Source organism: Penaeus vannamei, chromosome 29, assembly GCF_042767895.1.
Source record: "Penaeus vannamei isolate JL-2024 chromosome 29, ASM4276789v1, whole genome shotgun sequence".
NCBI classification, from domain to species: Eukaryota; Metazoa; Arthropoda; class Malacostraca; order Decapoda; family Penaeidae; genus Penaeus; species Penaeus vannamei.
The window spans coordinates 25,707,995-25,727,994 of NC_091577.1; the positions used below are offsets into that span (position 1 = coordinate 25,707,995).

The 20,000-nt window shown below is 46.9% G+C and overlaps 1 protein-coding gene across 9 annotated transcripts in view; it reads left to right on the plus strand.

The window, feature by feature from the left end:
• Positions 1-20,000, plus strand: part of LOC113817422 (band 4.1-like protein 4) — a 287,974-nt gene that overhangs the window by 174,335 nt on the left and 93,639 nt on the right. For 8 of the 9 annotated variants that reach the window (XM_070142554.1, XM_070142563.1, XM_070142555.1 and 5 more), the window contains exons 4-5: positions 14,961-14,987; positions 16,758-16,836. In XM_070142554.1, the coding sequence (XP_069998655.1) occupies positions 14,961-14,987; positions 16,758-16,836 (106 nt within the window). The remainder of the gene's footprint in view (positions 1-14,960; positions 14,988-16,757; positions 16,837-20,000) is intronic. The other variant, XM_070142557.1, reaches the window with a different exon arrangement.

Consider the following 20,000-nt stretch of genomic DNA (forward strand, 5'->3'; position numbering starts at 1 on the left):
TTGAACTCTTGATTACACACATCGTAGACCTGATTTTCTCTCTTAATGTTGCATGATGTACATCTGGTGGACTTTCCCCCCCTCCCCCGCCTCGCCGAAGCCGCAGAAGTTGGTAGACTGTGGCTAATTGCACCATACATTTAAGAGGCACTTGCAACATGGACGAGAACACAGGGAGCTTCGTGAGCAGGAGCAGTTTGTGGTCTGCCGTCGGAGGAGGGCGGGGGCGAGCTGGTTAGGGTCGTGGGTGGGCGTGTGCGTATGTATGTGCGTGTGTGTTGGTATGTAGAGCATACGGATACAAAACAGAGAGGCACACCGACAGACACGGATCTAAATGTAGCGAGCAACAGGCATCAGAAAACCGAGCCATATTCTGTCGGGGGATCTAAAGCCGGCAGTCAAAACAGCCTCTTTCATCTCGACTTGAAGCCGCCAGATCTGAAGCCTTAAGAAGAAAATCGCACGTCGGCGGGACCAGGGCCTTTGTACCACCTCGGACCATAACTAATCCATGTTACTCCCGTGCAGATAATGAATTCCCAGGCGAGGACGCGAGACTGTGAATTGACTCGCCGGCGGCCGTTTGAATGCAACGGCGGCTGCGGAGGCACTCAGCAGCGTCCATAGTTGCATTTATTAATTTTTCAAGGGCGAGTGGCGCTTTGTCTGCGTGCATTTTGATCTCCTTTACGAGGATCTAGGTTGCAGTCTGGAGATTGTGTCTTGTCTTTTGTTTCGAGAGATTTTGGTTGGATGTATTTGGAGTTATACATTTCTATTTGTAGAAGCAGTATGTAAGAGTGCCATGACTGCATTTTGTGAAAATTTTATGATGGTCTGTTGGAAAGTACAGAAATTGTATGTGTTTTTTTTATTGTTTTCATTTTTATTCTACTTGCATTTAATTATTTTTTGGCATTACGTATTTGCACTTCAAGTTAGGTTTATTACACGTGATCCGCCCGTGCTCCATAAATACGCACACTATCTCACGCACCTGCAATATACCCCATAGATTATCCCCTTCCATACAAGCGGGGCGGAGATGAAACACACACCTACACCTTGCCCCACATAATTATTTTCACTTAGCGGCCCCATATCCCTCGCAATTATGCCAAGCCTCCCCACACACACCTGCGCCACATACCTGCCTTTCGCACTTGGGTTTTTACCTGGGCGATGGCATTGTAGCCGCCAACACGGTAGTCTTGTCTCGGCCCCGGAACCATTAACTCGGAATTAACATGTTTAGCCTCGCGTGGACCCGTAAGCACGAGGCGCAGCGGGGCAGTTGCGGCGCTGCCTTCGCTCTAATCAGGTCGAATGAGGTGCGTGATGGGGGTGACTTGAGGTGGGAATTAAGGCTAATGAGGTGGTTGAATTTTTATTTGGCTTTAATTCAATGGCTAAATCATATTTTGGGTTTAGCTTTGTTCTTCGTCCAGTTTTCAAGGCGCGGTCTGTTAGTGCGGGTACGTTGCCGGACTACACATTGCTGCATTTTTTTTAAGATTTGGTAAATTTATTTTCTGCTTACGTTGTAAACGAAATTATCTTACTGCGTTTTCTGTTGTTTGTATATTTTCTTCACTTCTGTAGACTATCGTTCATGTAATTGTTTATTGTAATTTTTTCTCAAAAATCCATCATGGCGATCCATTATTGTCAATCGAGTCGTTAATCAAGATTATACAGCGGTTGGTTTTCCCATATTTATGACGCCCCTATTTCATGACAATTTCCTCGGACCGTTACACTCCCCTAATCAGCGGGCAGAGTGGTTGCTGGCCGCTGGTTATCGGTAGTTTGTGGCTGATCGACGATAGTTTGCGGTCGCGCTGATCTGCTGTAAATACGTCAGCCAAGACCGGTTGACCTGTGAGGTTGAGGGGGGTGATGGGGGGGGGGGTGATTTGTCAGTCCGGGCAGTGATGTATTGTTTCCTTTCCTTTTTCAGATTATGTGTTTGTATGTGTGTATGTATTTCCGCTAGTTCGTGTGTGTCTGCGTGCCTTCATCTTCTGTTCATAGTTTCGTATGCCTATTGATCCGCTGACTTGCTTCATCTTCCTTGCAGAGCCAGTGGTTTGCAATGGGAAATGATAATTGCGGCATTTCATAATATCATTTCGATAAAAAACACTTCGCTTGCCAGATTGTGGGATAGAGTTCGTGCTATTAGGGAAAAATCCGCTTCCGTACAATCATTCTTCCGTTCATCCAACCTGCTGCTCTTCCTTTCATTCGGTCACTCATGCATCCAACTATTAATTATTCCGTCCATCCATCACCCCTTCATCCATCCAGCTATCCACCATCGATCCACTCCACTCATCCATTCCCCATTTGTGCAACCAGGTTTTCACCCTTCCTTCAGTTCCCTCATCCAGCCGTCCATCTCTCTCTGCATCCATCATCCGGAAGAAGTTGTGGCTGCTGCCAAAGCACGGCTGCCGTCGCCTCTGCCCAGCCATCCATCAGTGGCACTCTCGCTTATAATGACTTTCCTGACGACCCTCTTTTGGCGTTCTGGGCGAGGCCGCTTGTGCTGTGACTGTTTAGGCTTTCTGGTTTTTTGTTTTGATTTTCGTAGATATTCGCTTTTTTCCGTTTTTTGTCTCTTTGCATGGCCTACTTTTGCGTTTGTTATTTCCGTTTTTCTCACTACTCATTGTCACTTTTTACTCATGATTTATGCCGCATAGATTATACATACATACATACATATATATATATATATATATATATATATATATATATATATATATGTTTATATATATTTATATGTATATATTTATGTATATATATAATATAGTTTCGCCCTTGCATCCTTTCTGCTTCTGTTACTTATATCTGCTTTTTTCCCTTCACCACCTCTTCTTTTTTTTTCTTGATCTTCCCTCTCCTCCTCCTCCTCTTCCTCTTCCTCTCCTTTAGTCTCTCCCTCTTGATGTTTTTCTCCCGTCCTATTCTTATCAGTTTACATGCTCCCCTTTCTCCTTCATTTTACTGAAATATAGGATAATTGGAACTGGGATGAGAGGAAAGACGCAGATGATTACGATAAGCAGAGGAAGAAAAGAGAACACCACGGTGCATAAAAATAAAGTCTCAGGGAGTCCACATTAATTTGTACGCCTCAGGTAACTTTTTCCTCTCCCCCCCCCTTCCTCTCACGTCCCCTTCCCTCCCCCTCTTCCTTATTTCCCCCATGGTCTTCCCCCTGGCCCTATCCCCGCCCCCACTTCCTTATTTCCCCCATGGCCCTCCCCCAGGCCCTATCCCCGCCCCCTATCGCCCCCTGCCCCTGTCCCAAGCCCTCTTCACCCCGCCGCCGCCGCCGCCCTTGTGTCTGGATCGAGCAGGACAGCCGGAAAATTAGAGTGATGCGCAGGTTACTCCAGGCTTGCCTTGCAGGAGCACGATTTAGCGGTCTTTAGGAGGAGATGAGGGTGTGAGGGGGTGGAAGAGGAAGAGGAGTGAATGATGAGAAGGGGAGGAAGAGGAGGGGGGTTAAATAATGAGAAAGGGAGGAAGAGGAGGGTGGTAGAATAATGAGAAGGGGAAGAGAAAAGGCGAAATATGAACGGCAGATGATGAGGGGAGAATGAGGATAAGGAGGAGGAAACTGGTGGAGAAAGAGGGAAAGGAGGATGGATGAATGGATGGATAGATGTGCGGGATTATCTGTTAATAAGAAGGGCAAGTAAGGGCGAGTTCTTATCTCGTATTTTTTATTTATTTATTTATTTTAGAGTTTCTGCCCCATGTTCTTATTGTTATCTCGATCCCTCGGGTATCTCGGCTCTCGGTCTGGTTCGGTCTGTGTCCAGGTCGTCTGGGCAGGGCGAGCGGGTATCGAGGAAGCTCTTGGTGTGGCTTTTGGCTTATGGATTGGTGATCGCTGTGACTGGTCTTCTGGTCTTGAGCTCATGGTCTGGTGAGCACACGGGGGCGGATGACGATCGCTCTTGACGCCCGGAGCAAGCCCAGCAAGAAAAGGAGGAGGAGAAAAACACAAAGAAGAGGAAGAAAAAAAAAACAAATATATATATGTATAAATCCTCAAATGAGCTGATGCAGAAATAAATAAAATAAATAAAATATCGAATTTATAACGTGTCTGAACAAAGACCCAAATGAACGTCGTCGTGCGTTCGGTGCGTCTCTCTATCGATGGAAATCCTTCGCCTGCATTATGGCCGGGATGTGAAGGCACGCAGCGCCGGATGGGCCACGTGTTGTCGGGTCGGATGCCGAGATATGCGCCGGCGGGGTTTCGGCTCGGGCGCGGAGGTCGTGGGAACGCCCTCGCCGCGTCGTAAGTCGGCGATTATCATGCACGAGGCGACGCGTGCATGGCAGCCATATTTACGGTACGGAGCGCGACGTTACAATTAGCGCGGCGCTTCGCCTGTGTTCCCGGACGGGGGTTTGAAGGGTCGCTCATCAGAGGCCGGGGGGCTTCTCTTTGTCTCCTCTCTCCGACTTGTTGCTTTCTTTCTTTCTTTCATTTTTCTTTTTTTCTTTCTTTCTTTCATTTTTCTTTCTAACACTCTCTATCTTTGTCTCTTCCTCAACATCTCTCTATCTCTCTCTCTTTTACCTATCTATCTCTTATCTCCCTCTCTCCTTCCTTCTTACCCTCCCATTTCTCCTCTGCCTCCCCCATTCATGTCCATCCCCGGGTTTCCCTCCCACTCTTCCCTAGATATTACACGACCGGCCAAGGTCCCCCGCGCTGACCTTGGCCGGCCGCATCAGCATGGCCAGAAGGACATAATGGTCCTCCAGTGAATAATGTCAACGATTAAACCGCTTAATGTTCCTCCCTCGGACCTGTCACCGTCTGGCTCTGGCTTTGGCTCGGTAACACACTTCCTTCGGGGGCGTTCGGGAAGCGGCGTGTTTTTCCTTTGCAACCCTGCTTTGTGCGGGGTGGTTGGTTGCTTGTGTTTGTGCGAGTTATTTTGGTCTGTTTTTGTTTTTTTCTTTCTTTTTTTAAGGTCTCTTTTGATTCTTTGTGCTTGTTTGTGTTTGGTGTCTCTGCATCCGTCTGTTCGTGTGATTATATTTTTATTTTCTTTTTTTCTCTCTCTGATTTCGCTTTCTCTCTCTCTCTCTCTCTCTCTCTCTCTCTCTCTCTCTCTCTCTCTCTCTCTCTCTCTCTCTCTCTCTCTCTCTCTCTCTCTCTCTCTCTCTCTCTCTTCTCTCTCTCTCTGTATATATATATATATATATATATATATATATCTTTCTCTTTATCTTCCTTTCTCCCTTCCATCTCCCCCTCCTTTTCTGTTACCCTCCCCTCCCTTCTTCCCCCACCTCCCCTTATCTGCCATCTCCCTTTATCTCCCTCTCTCCCTCCCCCACCTCCCTATCTCCCTCCCTCCGCACCTCCCTCGCCCATCTATCTCCTGAGCCGCCGCCCGTCATCTGCCTCCCACCCGCTTGCGATCCGTGGCTTCCTCGCCTCTCCTTCACACTCGGCGCCCCGGGATCCCCCTAACGGATTCCGATGGCGGCGGGAGACGACTAATCACTGTGAAACTTAATTTCTGTCGGCGATAAATCAGCGCGTAACCGGAACGTCGGCTTCCGGGAGAGGGCGCTCCTTGTTGGTTTTCGGCCGCGGCGGGATCGGTTCGTCATCGTCACCTGTTGTTATTGTATCATTGTTGCGTTATTGTATTATCGATGTTGTAACGCAATCGTGCCCGTTGTGTGTTTGACGGTGAATTATTGTTGTATTGTGGTTTAGAGTATTTTATCAGGGTAGAGTAAACTAATGTCTTTATAGCGGTGGTTTGGGTCTGTATATATCCAGGCTTATTATATCATGATAAATCAGTGTTAATAGCATCACGTATCTCACTCATTATATATATGTGTATGTGTGCGTGTGTGTGTTTGAGTGAGTGTGTGTTTGAGTGAGTGTGTGTGTGAGAGAGAAAGAGAGAGAGCGAGACTTTTTTTTTACTTTGACACGTTTATTAAGACAAAAATTACATCTCAAAGGGATGAAATAACAGGAGGGAGAGAGAGAGAGAGAGAGAGAGAGAGAGAGAGAGAGAGAGAGAGAGAGAGGGAGAGAGAGAGAGAGAGAGAGAGAGAGAGAGAGAGAGCAAGCAAGATAGCAAGCAAGCGAGAGACCGAGCAAGCAAGAGAGCAAGCAAGCGAGAGACCGAGCAAGCAAGAGAGCAAGCAAGCGAGAGACCAAGCAAGCAAGAGAGCAAGCAAGCGAGAGACCGAGCAAGCAAGCGAGAGAGCAAGCAAGCGAGAGACCGAGCAAGCAAGCGAGAGACCGAGCAAGCAAGAGAGCAAGCAAGCGAGAGACCGAGCAAGCAAGAGAGCAAGCAAGCGAGAGACCCAGCAAGCAAGAGAGCAAGCAAGCAAGAGACCGAGCAAGCAAGAGAGCGAGCAAGCGAGAGAGCGCCAGCAAGCAACTGAGCGAGCGATCCACTGCGTCTGTCCGTCAGCGTGCTTGCCTTCGTGTCCGTCGCGCCTTGGGACTCGCGCCCCGCTATGGATGAAAAAGGTCGCGTCTGCTAAAGTGCTATAGTATATTTTTCTCCAAATCTTGTAAATAAAAAGGGGAATAAAAAGACGAATGGAAATAAACAGCAATAAAAGGGGGATAAGAGAAGGAATAGACGTACTGTTGTGGAGAGAGCCAGCAGGATATATAATGTAGGATATATGATGTATGCAAATGGTACCCGATAACTGTCAAGGATGTGGGCGCCGCTGGAGTCGGTTTCGCGGGGGCGGCGGAGGCGGCCAGCGGGGACTCCTTCGTTATTTATTTCTTAATGGCATCCGAGATATTGAAGCGTTAAGATTCTATTCCTGCGCGCTGCCTTGAATGCGTCATTAGGAGGGGTTGTTGGCGCTGGGGCTGGCTCGGGTTTTTTATTTATTTTATATTATTTATGGGCGACATTGGCGTTGATTTTATTTATTCGGGGGTTTATTTTTTGGGGGGTTCGTTATTGGCATCGAATCACGTTGGGATTTTTACAAGGGTTGCTATTTTTGAGGTAGGTCGGGGGTGGTAGCGTGCGTCCGAAACTAAGATTCAAAATCTGTTTATTTATTTTTATTTATTTTTATAAGAGACGTCCGTTAATGGGGGTTTAATGCCTGATATTCGTCTTCTGTACCAGGAGTTGATTTCATGTCGTTTGTTATTATTGTTGTTGTTGTTATATCACACATACTGAGGCAACAAGTTTTTTTTCCGGATAATTACTTATTTCGGTCAGCAGCACCCGGAGTCATTCTCACTAACTGTATGGCCGTCATCTGGCGTCATATTTCTCTTGAACTGTCACCGAAAAATCCATTAGACAATACGTTTCCCTCCCCCCCCCCCTATTACAACCCCATTACAACCCCTTGGCGACGTCTGGGATCACGGGAGGCAAGAAATAGGGAGGAAAGCGGAGAATAAACTTCGGCTCCTAAGTCTTCTCACACTTTGTCTCACTCCGTCTCACTTTGTCACACTTCTCACCCTAGGGCTCCCGCGCGAGCTCGCCCCGCCCCCGCTGGATATGACACGCCCCCGCTGCCGAGGCTTGTCACGCCCGCAGCCACGTTTCGCGGTTCAAGGGCTCTCGTGCTTCGGTTCCTGTCACGTTGGCGCCGGCGAGTCTGTCGACGCCGAGTGATGCAGCTGTTGTTGTTGTTGATTATTATTACCATTGTTATTGTTTGTTGTTGATTATCATCAGTGTTATTATTTGCTGCAATTTCTGTTCATTATCTTTCTCACCATTATTTTTTACTGCAACTGGTATTTATCTATTTTATCATTATTATTTGGTGCAATTGTTATTTATCAATATTATTATCATCATCATTTGCTGCAGTTAATAGCTTATGATAATCTTTATCATTGTCATTGTTATTAATTGATGCGACTGTTGTTTTGATTGTCGCCAATTTTTTTGGTCTGTTTACTTGCACATCGGTTCCGTGGGCGTTTTTTGACTTTGTATTCGTTTAGTGTTTGTCCCTCGGGTGTCTTTTGGTGGCGGTGTTGATGGTTTTATTAATGGCTCGTCCCTGATTCTGTGATGTTACAAGGATGCACTTTGCATATGCGTCTTTTTTTTCTTCTATGTGGGTTTGGGTGTGGGCGTGTGGGTGTGGGTGTGGGGGGGTGTTGTTATTCTCTTATTGTCGCCTTCAGTATTCTTATCATTCTTGCTATTTATATTTTATTATTATAACTATTTTTATTGTCGTTATTACTATTATTATTATTATTATTATTTTATTCATCATCGTCATTATATTTTTATTACTATTACAATTACTATTACTATTACCATTATTATTATTATCGTTATCATCATCATCATGGTTATCGCTATCAATATTATTTTTTTTCATTTTTTTCTTGTTTCACAACGATATTCATCTTCATTTTGATTTTATTTTTTTTATTTTTTTATTTTATTTTTTTTATTTTTTTTACTCACATCTTGTTTCATTTTCATAGTCCCTGCCACTGTCATCTTCCCTCTTTATCACTGGAATTTTTAATCATTGCTGTTATCATTGCTGATATTCGACTGATTTATTTTTGCTGCAACGATCCCGCCCACAATGCAACCGGTCGTCTTGGAGGGCGGAGTGGCCGGGCGAAGGTGTGGCGATCTGGGCGTCCGGTTGTGAGTTGCCGGTCCGTCCTGATTGATGATGGACAGGTGGAGATATCCATCAAACGTCAGCATTCAATCAGTAGTTTAAATTGATGTCCCGTAGGAGGGAGGGAGGGAGGGAAGGGGTTGGAGGGAGGGAGGGGAAGGAAGGGGTTGGAGGGTAGAAGGGGAAGGGGTGGGGAAGGAAAGGGGAGAAAGGGGAGGGGTGAGAGGAAGGGAGGGAGGGAGGGAAGGGGTTGGAGGGAGGGAGGGGAAGGAAGGGGTTGGAGGGTAGAAGGGGAAGGGGTGGGGAAGGAAAAGGGAGAAAGGGGAGGGGTGAGAGGGAGGAAGGGAGGGGGTGGAGGCTGGAAGGGGAAGGGGTGAGAGGACGGGAGGGAGGGGAAAGGGTGGGAGAGAGGGAAGGAGGGAAGGGCAAGGAGTCAGGCAGGGTTGGGTGGCTAGGATAAGGGGTAGCGGGGGTTGTAAGAGCGTGTCTCCATGTTTGTGATGTGGTATATGCCTGTTTTGGAGGTTGGGGGAGAGAGGGAGAAAATGAAGTGGGAGAAGGAGAGGGACCAGGAGAGAGAGAGAGATAAAGAGGATAAAAGGGGAAGAGGAGGAGAAGGTAAGGCAGAGAGAGAGGAGAGGGAGAGAGAAAGGCTGGGAGAGAGGGAGGAAGGAGATGGAAAGAGAAAGAAAAGGGAAAGAGAAGGAGAGAAAGAGAGAGAAGAATGGTATCTCGTGTTTTGTAACCGGTATATTTGGACGTCACAGAATTTATTAGTCAAATTAACGATTATCAGACGTGTTAGTTAAACAATTCATTAAAGGAGGAAGTGACAACGAAAATAATGTAGGTGTTCGACAGCTCAGAAATTATTGTTAATAATTGCAACGAATGCATTCACGAAGATGACAGTAATGGTGCTGGTGTTTGTAATATGATAATATTATAATTGCTAATATATATCATCGTGACCATGAAAATAAAGGCGATGACAAAGACAACAATAAGTCTTGATAATTGCCCTTCTGACGCTGATTATATTGCGAAGCCTTTCGAACATCGCCCTCGACGCGTGCTAATTGGAAATCCTCGAGATCTACGGCGGGAGGAAAGTACACGCTGCCCATGGGCTAAAACTCAAGAAATTATACAGCAGCAAGAAGAAATGACCCATTAATAGGCTCAGGAGGAAGAAATTACTCATTAATAGGCTCAGGAAGAAGAAATAACCCATTAATAGGCTCAGGAAGAATTAACCCATTGATAGGCTCAGGAAGAAGAAATAACCCATTAATAGGCTCAGGAAGAAATAACCCATTAATAGGCTCAGGAAGAAGAAATAACCCATTAATAGGCTCAGGAAGAAGAAATAACCCATTAATAGGCTCAGGAAGAAGAAATAACCCATTAATAGGCTCAGGAAGAAATAACCCATTAATAGGCTCAGGAAGAAGAAATAACCCATTAATAGGCTCAGGAAGAAGAAATAACCCATTAATAGATTCAGGAAGAAGAAATAACCCATTAATAGGCTCAGGAAGAAGAAATAACCCATTAATAGGCTCAGGAAGAAGAAATAACCCATTAATAGGCTCAGGAAGAAGAAATAACCCATTAGTAGGCTCAGGAAGAAGAAATAACCCATTAATAGGCTCAGGAAGAAGAAATAACCCATTAATAGGCTCAGGAAGAAGAAATAACCCATTAATAGGCTCAGGAAGAAGAAATAACCCATTAATAGGCTCAGGAAGAAGAAATAACCCATTAATAGGCTCAGGAAGAAGAAATAACCCATTAATAGGCTCAGGAAGAAGAAATAACCCATTAATAGGCTCAGGAAGAAGAAATAACCCATTAATAGGCTCAGGAAGAAGAAATAACCCATTAATAGGCTCAGGGGGGAAGAATAGCCCATACATAGGCTCAGGAAGAAGAAATTACCCATTAATAGGCTCAGGGGGGAAGAATAGCCCATACATAGGCTCTGGAAGAAGAAATAACCCATTAATAGGCTCAGGGGGGAAGAATAGCCCATACATAGGCTCAGGAAGAAGAAATTACCCATTAATAGGTTCAGGAAGAAGAAATAGCTCATACATAGGCTCAGGAAGAAATAACCCATTAATAGGCTCAGGAAGAAGAAATAACCCATTAATAGGCTCAGGAAGAAGAAATTACCCATTAATAGGTTCAGGAAGAAGAAATAGCCCATACATAGGCTCAGGAAGAAATAACCCATTAATAAGCTCAGGAAGAAGAAATTGTCCATTATTAGGCTCAGGAAGATTTTCTCTTCTATCAGCGCCATCTGAGGCTGGGGAAGATCGATTTTTCTTGGCACCCCATCAGTGCCACCTGACTGATTGACTGCACATTCCTCTGCCAATTAGGCCTAAAACAGCAATCCCATCTTGTAGGTACTGCGCGCGGGGGTCCAGTGTGACGAGGGAGAGGGCCATTCACACGCGCTGGGTGGTGGGCTGGGGAGGGAATTGATAGGGAGGCGGGGGTATAAATAGGAGGCTGTCGTGTATGCAGAGCGGGTTTGTATACAGGTACGTGTGTGTATGTGAGAGGGTGAGTGTGTGTGTGTGTGGGGGGGGGGGGTGCGTGTGTCTGTGAGAGAGAGTGTGTGTGGGTATGGGGGGGGGGTGCCTGTGTGTGTGTGGGGGGGTGCGTGTGTGTGTGTGTGTGTGTGTGTGGATAAGTTAGATAAAGTATGAGGAAATTGAGAAGGCAAGGAATGAAGGAGTTTAAAGATGAAGTCGTATTACCAAATTCACTTTAACTGTGACCTTTCTCCTTCCTTTCTCCATTTCTTCCCCGTAAGCCACAGGCCTCTCCACCCTCACACATCCACCTCCCCGCTGTCTCCACCTCTCCTCTCCTTCTCTCCCCATCCCCTCCTCCTTCCCCCATTTTCACACATCCGCCTGACCACATGTAACTCCACCCCCACCATCTCCCCGCCTCTCCTCCTGCCCTTCCTCCCCCACCCTCTCCCCTTGCCCTTCCTCCCCCACCCTATTCCCCTGCCCTTCTTCCCCCACCCTCTCCCCCTGCCCTTCCTCCCCCACCCTCTCCCCTGCATAGCCACCGCATGGGCCAGCACATCATAACCGGGCTCCCACATGCCGCCATTAGCATAACTGACTCTCCTCATTATCTCCCAGGATGCATCACGATAAGAAGACGCGGGTAATTAGCGTAATTAATCGAGGGGTGTTGATGATTGAACCGGACGTGCTGCTCCTTCCCCGTCTCTCCCCTCCCCTCCCCCTCCTCTCCACTTTCCATCCCTCCCTCTTCTCCCCTTCTCCCCTCTCCCTTGATATAAGATGGTAGGGGAAGGTGGATGGGGAAGAGAGGGGAAGGTGGGTGGGGAAGAGAGGGGAAAGGGGGTGGGGAAGGGAGGGGCAAGGAGGTGGGGAAGGGAGGGGAAAGTGGCTGGGGAAGAGAGGGGAAAGGGGAGGATTGGATGGTAGGGGAACGGGGGGAGGTAAGGGAAGGGGCGTGGGAGTAGGGCAAAGGAGAGGAGGGGAGGGGAAGAGCGGAGGGTAGGGGCAGAGGAGGGGGTGTAGGGTGAAGGTATTTTTGGAGGTGCTGTTGCAAGGGCTTCCTGTCGGTCACCCGCGGTGCAGGTCGCGCTTTGAGTGGAAGGAGTAGGAGAAGGCCCGGGGAAGAGAGGAGGAAGAGGTGGAGTGGGAGAGAAGAGAAAAGGAAAAGGAAGAGCGGGAGTGAAGGTAAAGAGAAAAGTTAAAATTAGGAGGGGGAGGAGGAGGGAAGGAGGAGGAGGGGGAAGAGGAGGGGGGGAGGAGAAGGAGGAGGAGGAGGAGGAGGAGGCGGGGAAGAAGAAGAAGAGGAGCAGGAGGAGGAGGAGGAAGAGGGAAATAAGAAAATGAAGGACGAGATGAAGAATTCCTATTTTTTCCACAGGGACTTTTGGATATTTTTTCTGCACACGTGTCCATTCTTTTTTTTCTGTCTCTGCTGAAATCTTATCGCGGATCTGCTGTCTTGCCTTAGCCGGGCTGTCGTATCTCGGTTTGATATTTGCTTGGGAGTGTGTATGAGGCAGGGAGAGGGAGAGGGAGAGGATGAGGGAGACGGAAAAGAGGAGAGGAAAATGAGAAGGCGAGATGTGGAGGGGGAGAAGGAGGAGGAGGAGGAGAAGAAGAAAAAAAGGGAATGTGTGTGGAAGGGAGAGTGTGACGGAGAAAAATTAGGAGAGGTGGAATGACAAGAAAGAGGAGGAGAAGATACGGAGAAGGAGAAAAGGGATTGGGAAGAGAAGAAGGCGGAGATGGAGATGCAGAGGGAAAATTAGGAGGAGGAGGAGAAGAAGAAATAAGAAGAAACAGAAAGAAAGGGAGAGAGAGAGAGAGACTGAGACTGAGACTGGCAGGCATACAGGCAGCCTGAGAGAGGCAGCAGCAAACAGTCTGCCAAAAAAAGTAAAAAAAAAAACTCGTTTCACTATCATTACGAGATTAGAAAGGAAAGGTAAACCACCTTCTGAACGATTTGCGACGTTCACGCCCACAAGCAGACCTCACTCCGCCCAGGTACGCCCGTCCTCCTCACACTATCCTCACACCTAACAATTTCCTCTTCCCTCCTTCTCTATCCTCGCCTCTCCCACTTTATCCTCGCCCCCTTCATTTTATCTTCACCCCTCTCACGCTATCCACACTTCTCCCACACTATCCTCACGTCTCCCACCCTATCCTCATCCCTCTTGTACCATCCTCACCCTCCTCCCCTCGCTCCTCCCTTCACCCCTCCTTCGCCACCCCTTTATAATACCGGAGCACCGATAGCAATCTGTAATTGGGGTGAGCGTCACAATATATCAAACCATTCTCGAAGCTTCCACGATGCCTAATGATGAGCGGAGAGGGGAAAAGGGGGTAGAAGGGATAGTTTCGCGGATAGAGGCCCCCGGGGGAATGGAGGGAGATTGATGGGGGGGTGGGGAAGGGAGGGGGTTTTGGGGGTGTTGAATGATGTGTACGTGGGTCGAATGATTCTGTAGCTGTCATTCAGGCTTTGTCTGTCTCTCTCTTTTTCTTTCTCTTTTTTCTTCTCTTTCTCTCTCTCACTCTCTTTTTTCTCTTTATCTCTATCTCACAAGCACGCGCGCGCACGCGCGAAACACACACACACACACACACACACACACACACACACACACACACACACACACACACACACACACACACACACACACACACACACACACACACACACACACACACACACACACACACACACACACACACACACACACACACACACACACACACACACACACGAACCATAAATCAGGACGGACAACCGAATGTTCTCCAAGGTCTTATCCTCTCGCCCACCATTAATTACCGCTAACTGCCCTGTGACGGCTCCTAAGTGGTTGTTGCGGCGCCCCTTAACTCGGCCTCATATCTCTGCCGGAGGGACCTAGCCCGTATTTTGCCTCGGACGCGGCCCGCGCGAGGCCTCCCGTCTCGGCCGGAGGGACGGCGCCGCTCGCGTGCTGCGGAGGTTCGCCGCCAAGACGCTAGGTGGCATGGCGATGATAGTTGAAATATTGGCACTGTCGGCATAAGGTATTGGCAAGAAGTTATACAGTGAGATAAAAAAACTAGATAAATGAATTAATTGAAAATTGATATATAATGTAAAATTATTGCAACAGAGTGCGGCAGAACGGAAACCCTTTATCACCAAGAACCGACCGCCTTCCGCAGCGCCACCGTCCTCGCCGTCGGCAGCGCTCGCCAACACCCACACACTTCTCCGTGCATCCTCAGTCTTCTTCTTCGCCGCCGCCGTCGGTACAGACAGACAGAAGGAAGCGCTCTTTTGAGAGATGACTTTACGACGTTGCGAGGCAGATTTTGGACTCCGTGTGGGCTTCCGGAGTTGATTTACGAGCTCGGAGGTGTGTCCGGGTCTTAGCGGCTTGCCTTGTCCAATTTGAGGAAAATTCGCCGAGAGAGAGAGAGGAGAAAAAATGGGACTTGTTCCCCCGAGGATTCTGCTGGGGAAATTTAGGAGTTATTAGGGATGTCCCGCGCATCCTGTTGTGCTCGCTGCGGATTGCGTGTGGGTTTGTCTTCAAATATTTCTTCCAGCTTTTCTTCTCTGTATTTGTTGTATGTCTTTTTCGTAGCTTAAGATAATCTTCGTGGTGAAACTTTACGTAATGGACAAATGTATTTTCCGTCTGTGTGTTTCTTAGTAAAACATAAAGATACATACTAATCTTACGTTTCCTCTTCTTTTTCAAGCATTCCGATGGATAAATAGGAAAAAGGGTAAGTGAGGGATTTCGAAGGCTAAGGGGGGTCTAAATTATATTTTCGATTTTTTCTATTGAAAATATAATTTAACGATGTTTAATGTTTTTAGTGATAAGAATAACATTTGCTTTATTGTTGTATTTGCTTATAATGGCATAACATTAGTGTTTTTTGCGTAAGGTAACATGGTGGATATCGAGCTAAAAATAATGGTAATATTGAAAGTTAGGTATTGGTTTTAGTAACAATGTCGGTGTTCGTTATTATCGGATTTAACGTTTTCAAGAATATCGGGAAAATATATTATTTGAAGTTGACTCGCTCTCTCTCTCTCGCTCTCTCGCTCTCTCTCTCTCTCTCTCTCTCTCTCTCTCTCTCTCTCTCTCTCTCTCTCTCTCTCTCTCTCTCTCTCTCTCTCTCTCTCTCTCTCTCTCTCTCTCTCTCTCTCTCTCTCTCTCTCTCTCTCTCTCTCTCTCTCTCTTTACTCTCCCCCACCGCCTCTTTTCTTTTTTCCCTCTCTCTCTCTCTCCTTCCCTTCCTCCCTCCATCTTTCTCTCCCTCTCTCCCTCTTCCCCTTTGTTCCTTTCTCCCTCGTCTTTTTCTCTTTCCGGCGCCTCTCTCTCCCCACCTCCTGTTCTCCCACTGCTTGCCCTAATAAGCCAGGAGGAGGTGGCAACGACTCCGCCATTCAGTCGACCTCTCCCCTTAAGATTTCCCAAGACGCGAGTGCAGGAGGCCGAGTGACTTCGATTTTCCATAAGAACTTAACAGATTTGCTCGGGTAGCGGGAAAGGGAAAGGTGGGAAGGGGGAGAGGGTAAAGAGGAAATGGGATGGAAGAGGAGAGGAATGAGAGGTGAAGAGGTGGAGAAGAGGGGTTTTGGTAAAGTGAGAGGGATGTAGATGGGTTGCGTGAAGAGGGAATAAGGAAGAGGAGTCAAGGTGTGACATTAGGAACACACAAACACTCATAGGAAGAAATGAGGGGAAGGGAAGGAGAAAGAGAGAGAGAGAACACAGAACGAAAGGAGAGAGAAAAGAGAGAAAGAGCACAAAGAAATAAGTGGACAAGAGATGAGCAGGGAAGAGAAGAGTAGGAAGAGAGGGAGAGCATGAATAGAACAGAGAGGGGAGCAGGGAGGCACGGGCAGAACCGCAGCGCCGAAACACAGCCGTTCCCCCGATACACTTTAAGAGCCATTACACAGCGAAGGGGAGTTCGTGTAACATACGAGATTTGTTGTTTACTGATTACGCGAACGGCTAAGGTGGTGTGGATGGGGGGATGGCGGATGGGGGACGGAGGGGAGGTGCAGGGGGGTTAAAGCGAGGTGTATTGTGATGCTGATGGTGATGAGATGGCAGGGAATAGACCTTTGTGTGGTGATGATATCGCGGGGAAGGTGTAGGCCTATATGCCCTTGCTGAGTGGTGGCATTGTGCAGGTTACATTAACGGTATTGAAAAGTTGTTGATGACAGAATGATAGTGGTAATATTCAGCGGTATTGAATATTTTATTAGTAATATATTTTTTTGGATATGTTATTAACACGTCTGTTGAAAAAAAAACTTATTTGAATGTTAGTGGTATGGAAAAGTTAATTAGAATTATGTGAAATTTCGTCAAGTTCGATTCATAATAATTAGATTAAAAGTGAGCCATATATTTTTTTTCCAATCCACATCTAAAAAGGAATTAATTTTTGATGCGATTTATTGAAAATCTCTTTATTCTGTGTCATAATCCGCAGTGTGTAATGCCCCCCCCCCTCTTCTCCCCCCAGGCACGTCGCCCTTCACGCTGTACTTCAGTGTGAAGTTCTATGCCGCCGACCCGACCAAGCTGGTGGAGGAGATCACGAGGTGAGTCCGCGCCGACGCCCACGCACGCCCAGGGCCTTCCATCCATCCACTTGTCATCCATCCAGTCATCCATCCATGCGTGCATACATGCATACATACATATATATATATATATATATATATATATATATATATATATATACATATACATATATACATACATATATACATACATATATACATATATACATATACATGTATACATACATATATACATGCATACATACATCCATACATATGCTCCCCCCCCATACACACAGCCCCCTTTCAACAAACACTTGTACGCGCGTACACACACACGTACACACACTCACGCACACACACACACGCACACATACACACGCACACACACACACGCACACATACACACGCACACTCTCACACGCACACATTCACACGCACACATACACACGCACGCACACACATACACACGCACGCACGCACGCACACACATACACACGCACACATACACACGCACACATACACACGGACACATACACACGGACACATACACACGCACACATACACACGCACACATACACACGCACACATACACACGCACATATACACACGCACATATACACACGCACACATACACACGCACACATACACACGCACACATACACACGCACACATACACACGCACACATACACACGCACACATACACACGCACACATGGATACGCACACACTCACACGCATACATTCGCACGGACACACATACACACGCACGCGCGCGCGCACACGCACACACACACACACACACACACACACACACACACACACACACACACACACACACACACACACACACACACACACACACACACACACACACACGCACAGAGCCCCCTTCCAACAAATATCCACACAAATCCACACCCACACAATCACACACGAATGGCCGCCACTTATCACCCGCCCCTTCACCCACACGCGGCAGTTAACCACGCCCACAAACAAGATTCACGCACATACACCGCCCACACATTTCATGAGCATAGGCGTTGTGTTTTTAACTTGTTGGCACTTCGTGTTATTGTTTTATTTGGTATGTTGGTATTTATTTGATTGAATTTGTATGTGTGTGTGTGTGTGTGTGTGTAAGGTATTGGTTTATGTGTTTGTGTTGTATGGATGTGTGTACGAAATTGATTTGTGTGTGTGTTTGTATGTGTGTATGTTTAGTCTATTTCTGCCCTTATGTATATTCTTTTTTTCCTTAAGTTATCAAATAAGGACGTCATCCGGTCACGTCATGTCATAATTTTCGTTAAAGGAACATTATATCCCCGAAAATGTCTTGCCCTATTATTATTTCCCCATGAATCAAAAATCGCGTGGGAAATGTATTGTATTTTCTCTATCTATCTATCTCTCTTTCTCTCTTCTCTTTCTCTTTTTCTCTGTCTATCATTCTCTCTTTCTCGCTCGCTCTCTTACTCTCTCTCTCTCTCTCTCTCTCTCTCTCTCTCTCTCTCTCTCTCTCTCTCTCTCTCTCTCTCTCTCTCTCTCTCTCTCTCTATCTCTATCTCTCTCTCTTTCTTTCTTACTTTCCCTCTCTCTCTCTCTCTCTCTTTCTTTCTTACTCTCTCTCTCTCTCTCTTTCTTTCTTACTTTATCTCTCTCTCTCTCTGTCTTTCTCTTTCTCTTTCTCTTTCTCTTTCTCTCTCTCTCTCTCTCTCTCTCTCTCTCTCTCTCTCTCTCTCTCTCTCTCTCTCTCTCTCTCTCTCTCTCTCTCTCTCTCTCTCCATTTTTTATAGTCCACTTGCCATACAACATTACCGGCCGCTGCTCTTCCTGGCTTGTTCCGAGTTGCCCGCCCGAACGCCATCGCTCATAAGTTAAGAGCAAGTTACGGCGCTGGAAACTTGGCTTGACTTGCGGTCTTGTTTTAAGTTTTGCTATCCTTTACCACCCTCCTCCTCCCCTGCCCTTCCCTGCCCTGTCCTACCCGGCCCTGTCCTGCCTTTCCCTCCCCTCGCCTTCCCTCTTCCATTCCCTCCCCTCCCTCTCCCCCTTCCACTCCCTCCCCTCCCCCTCCTCCTTCATTCATATCCTTCCTGCTGCCTCCTATTTTTCCCTCTCCTTCCTCCTCCTTCCTATGCGGTCCTTTCTTTTCTCCTGCTGCTGCTGCTCTGTTCTTTTTCCGCCTATCCAGCTATCTATCTTTCTACCCATTCATCCATACCTGCTTCCTTCTTTCCTTCCTTCCTTCCTTCCTTCCTTCCTTCCTTCCTTCCATCCATCCATCCATCCATCCATCCATCCATCCACCCATCTATCTATCTTTTTTCCACCCATCTATATCTATTAATCCATCCATCATCCTCCTTCCATGATTACATGTTGCTCTATCCATTCTTCATCATTTCCTTATTTTTTGTTTTTTTCGCGTTTTATTTCCTTTTTCCCATCTTTGTTTACCCTTTTCCCGGTTCCTCTGTCTCCTCCTTCTTCATCATCTTTTTCGTTTTCTTCTTCCTCCCCCTCCCTTTCCCCCACCCCTCCCCTCTCCTCCTCCCCTCTTCATCCTCATCCTCATCTTCATCCCCTTCCCTTCCTCTTCTTCTCTTTCCTCCTCCTCCTCTTTATTCTCATCCTCATCTTCACCCCTCCCCCTCTTCTTCTTTTCCTCCTCCTCTTCATCCTCATCTTCATCCCTTCCCCTTCTCTTCTTCTTTTCCTTCTCTTCTTCTTCTTTTTCCTCCTCCTCCCTCCTCCTCCTCCTCCTCCTCCTCCTCCTCCTCCTCCTCCTCCTCCTCCTCCTCCTCCTCCTCTTGTCTTCCTCCTTGATCACCGACACCGCACCTCCTGATCAGATAGTCGTAGATGTTCAGAAAAGACTTTTATCACTTGAATTTTCTTTCTCGAATTCCTCCCGGCAGACGGCGCCGATTGGGAGATGTATCGACAAAGTATTTTTTTTATATTGGGGAAAATATAATTTGTGTTGATGGCGGAACATCGGCGGTGTTGGTGGGTCGTATTTTTGTGGATATTTGTATACTGTTGTGCGGAATATAGTGAGGAGCGACATTGTATGGTGACGGTGTTGTGTTTGATAGATGAAATAGTACATTTATTTGTATGTGGTCACATGTAGGCATATGCTGTGTTGTCAAAACGCTTTCTTTACATGCAGAGATATACATGGGTGTGCC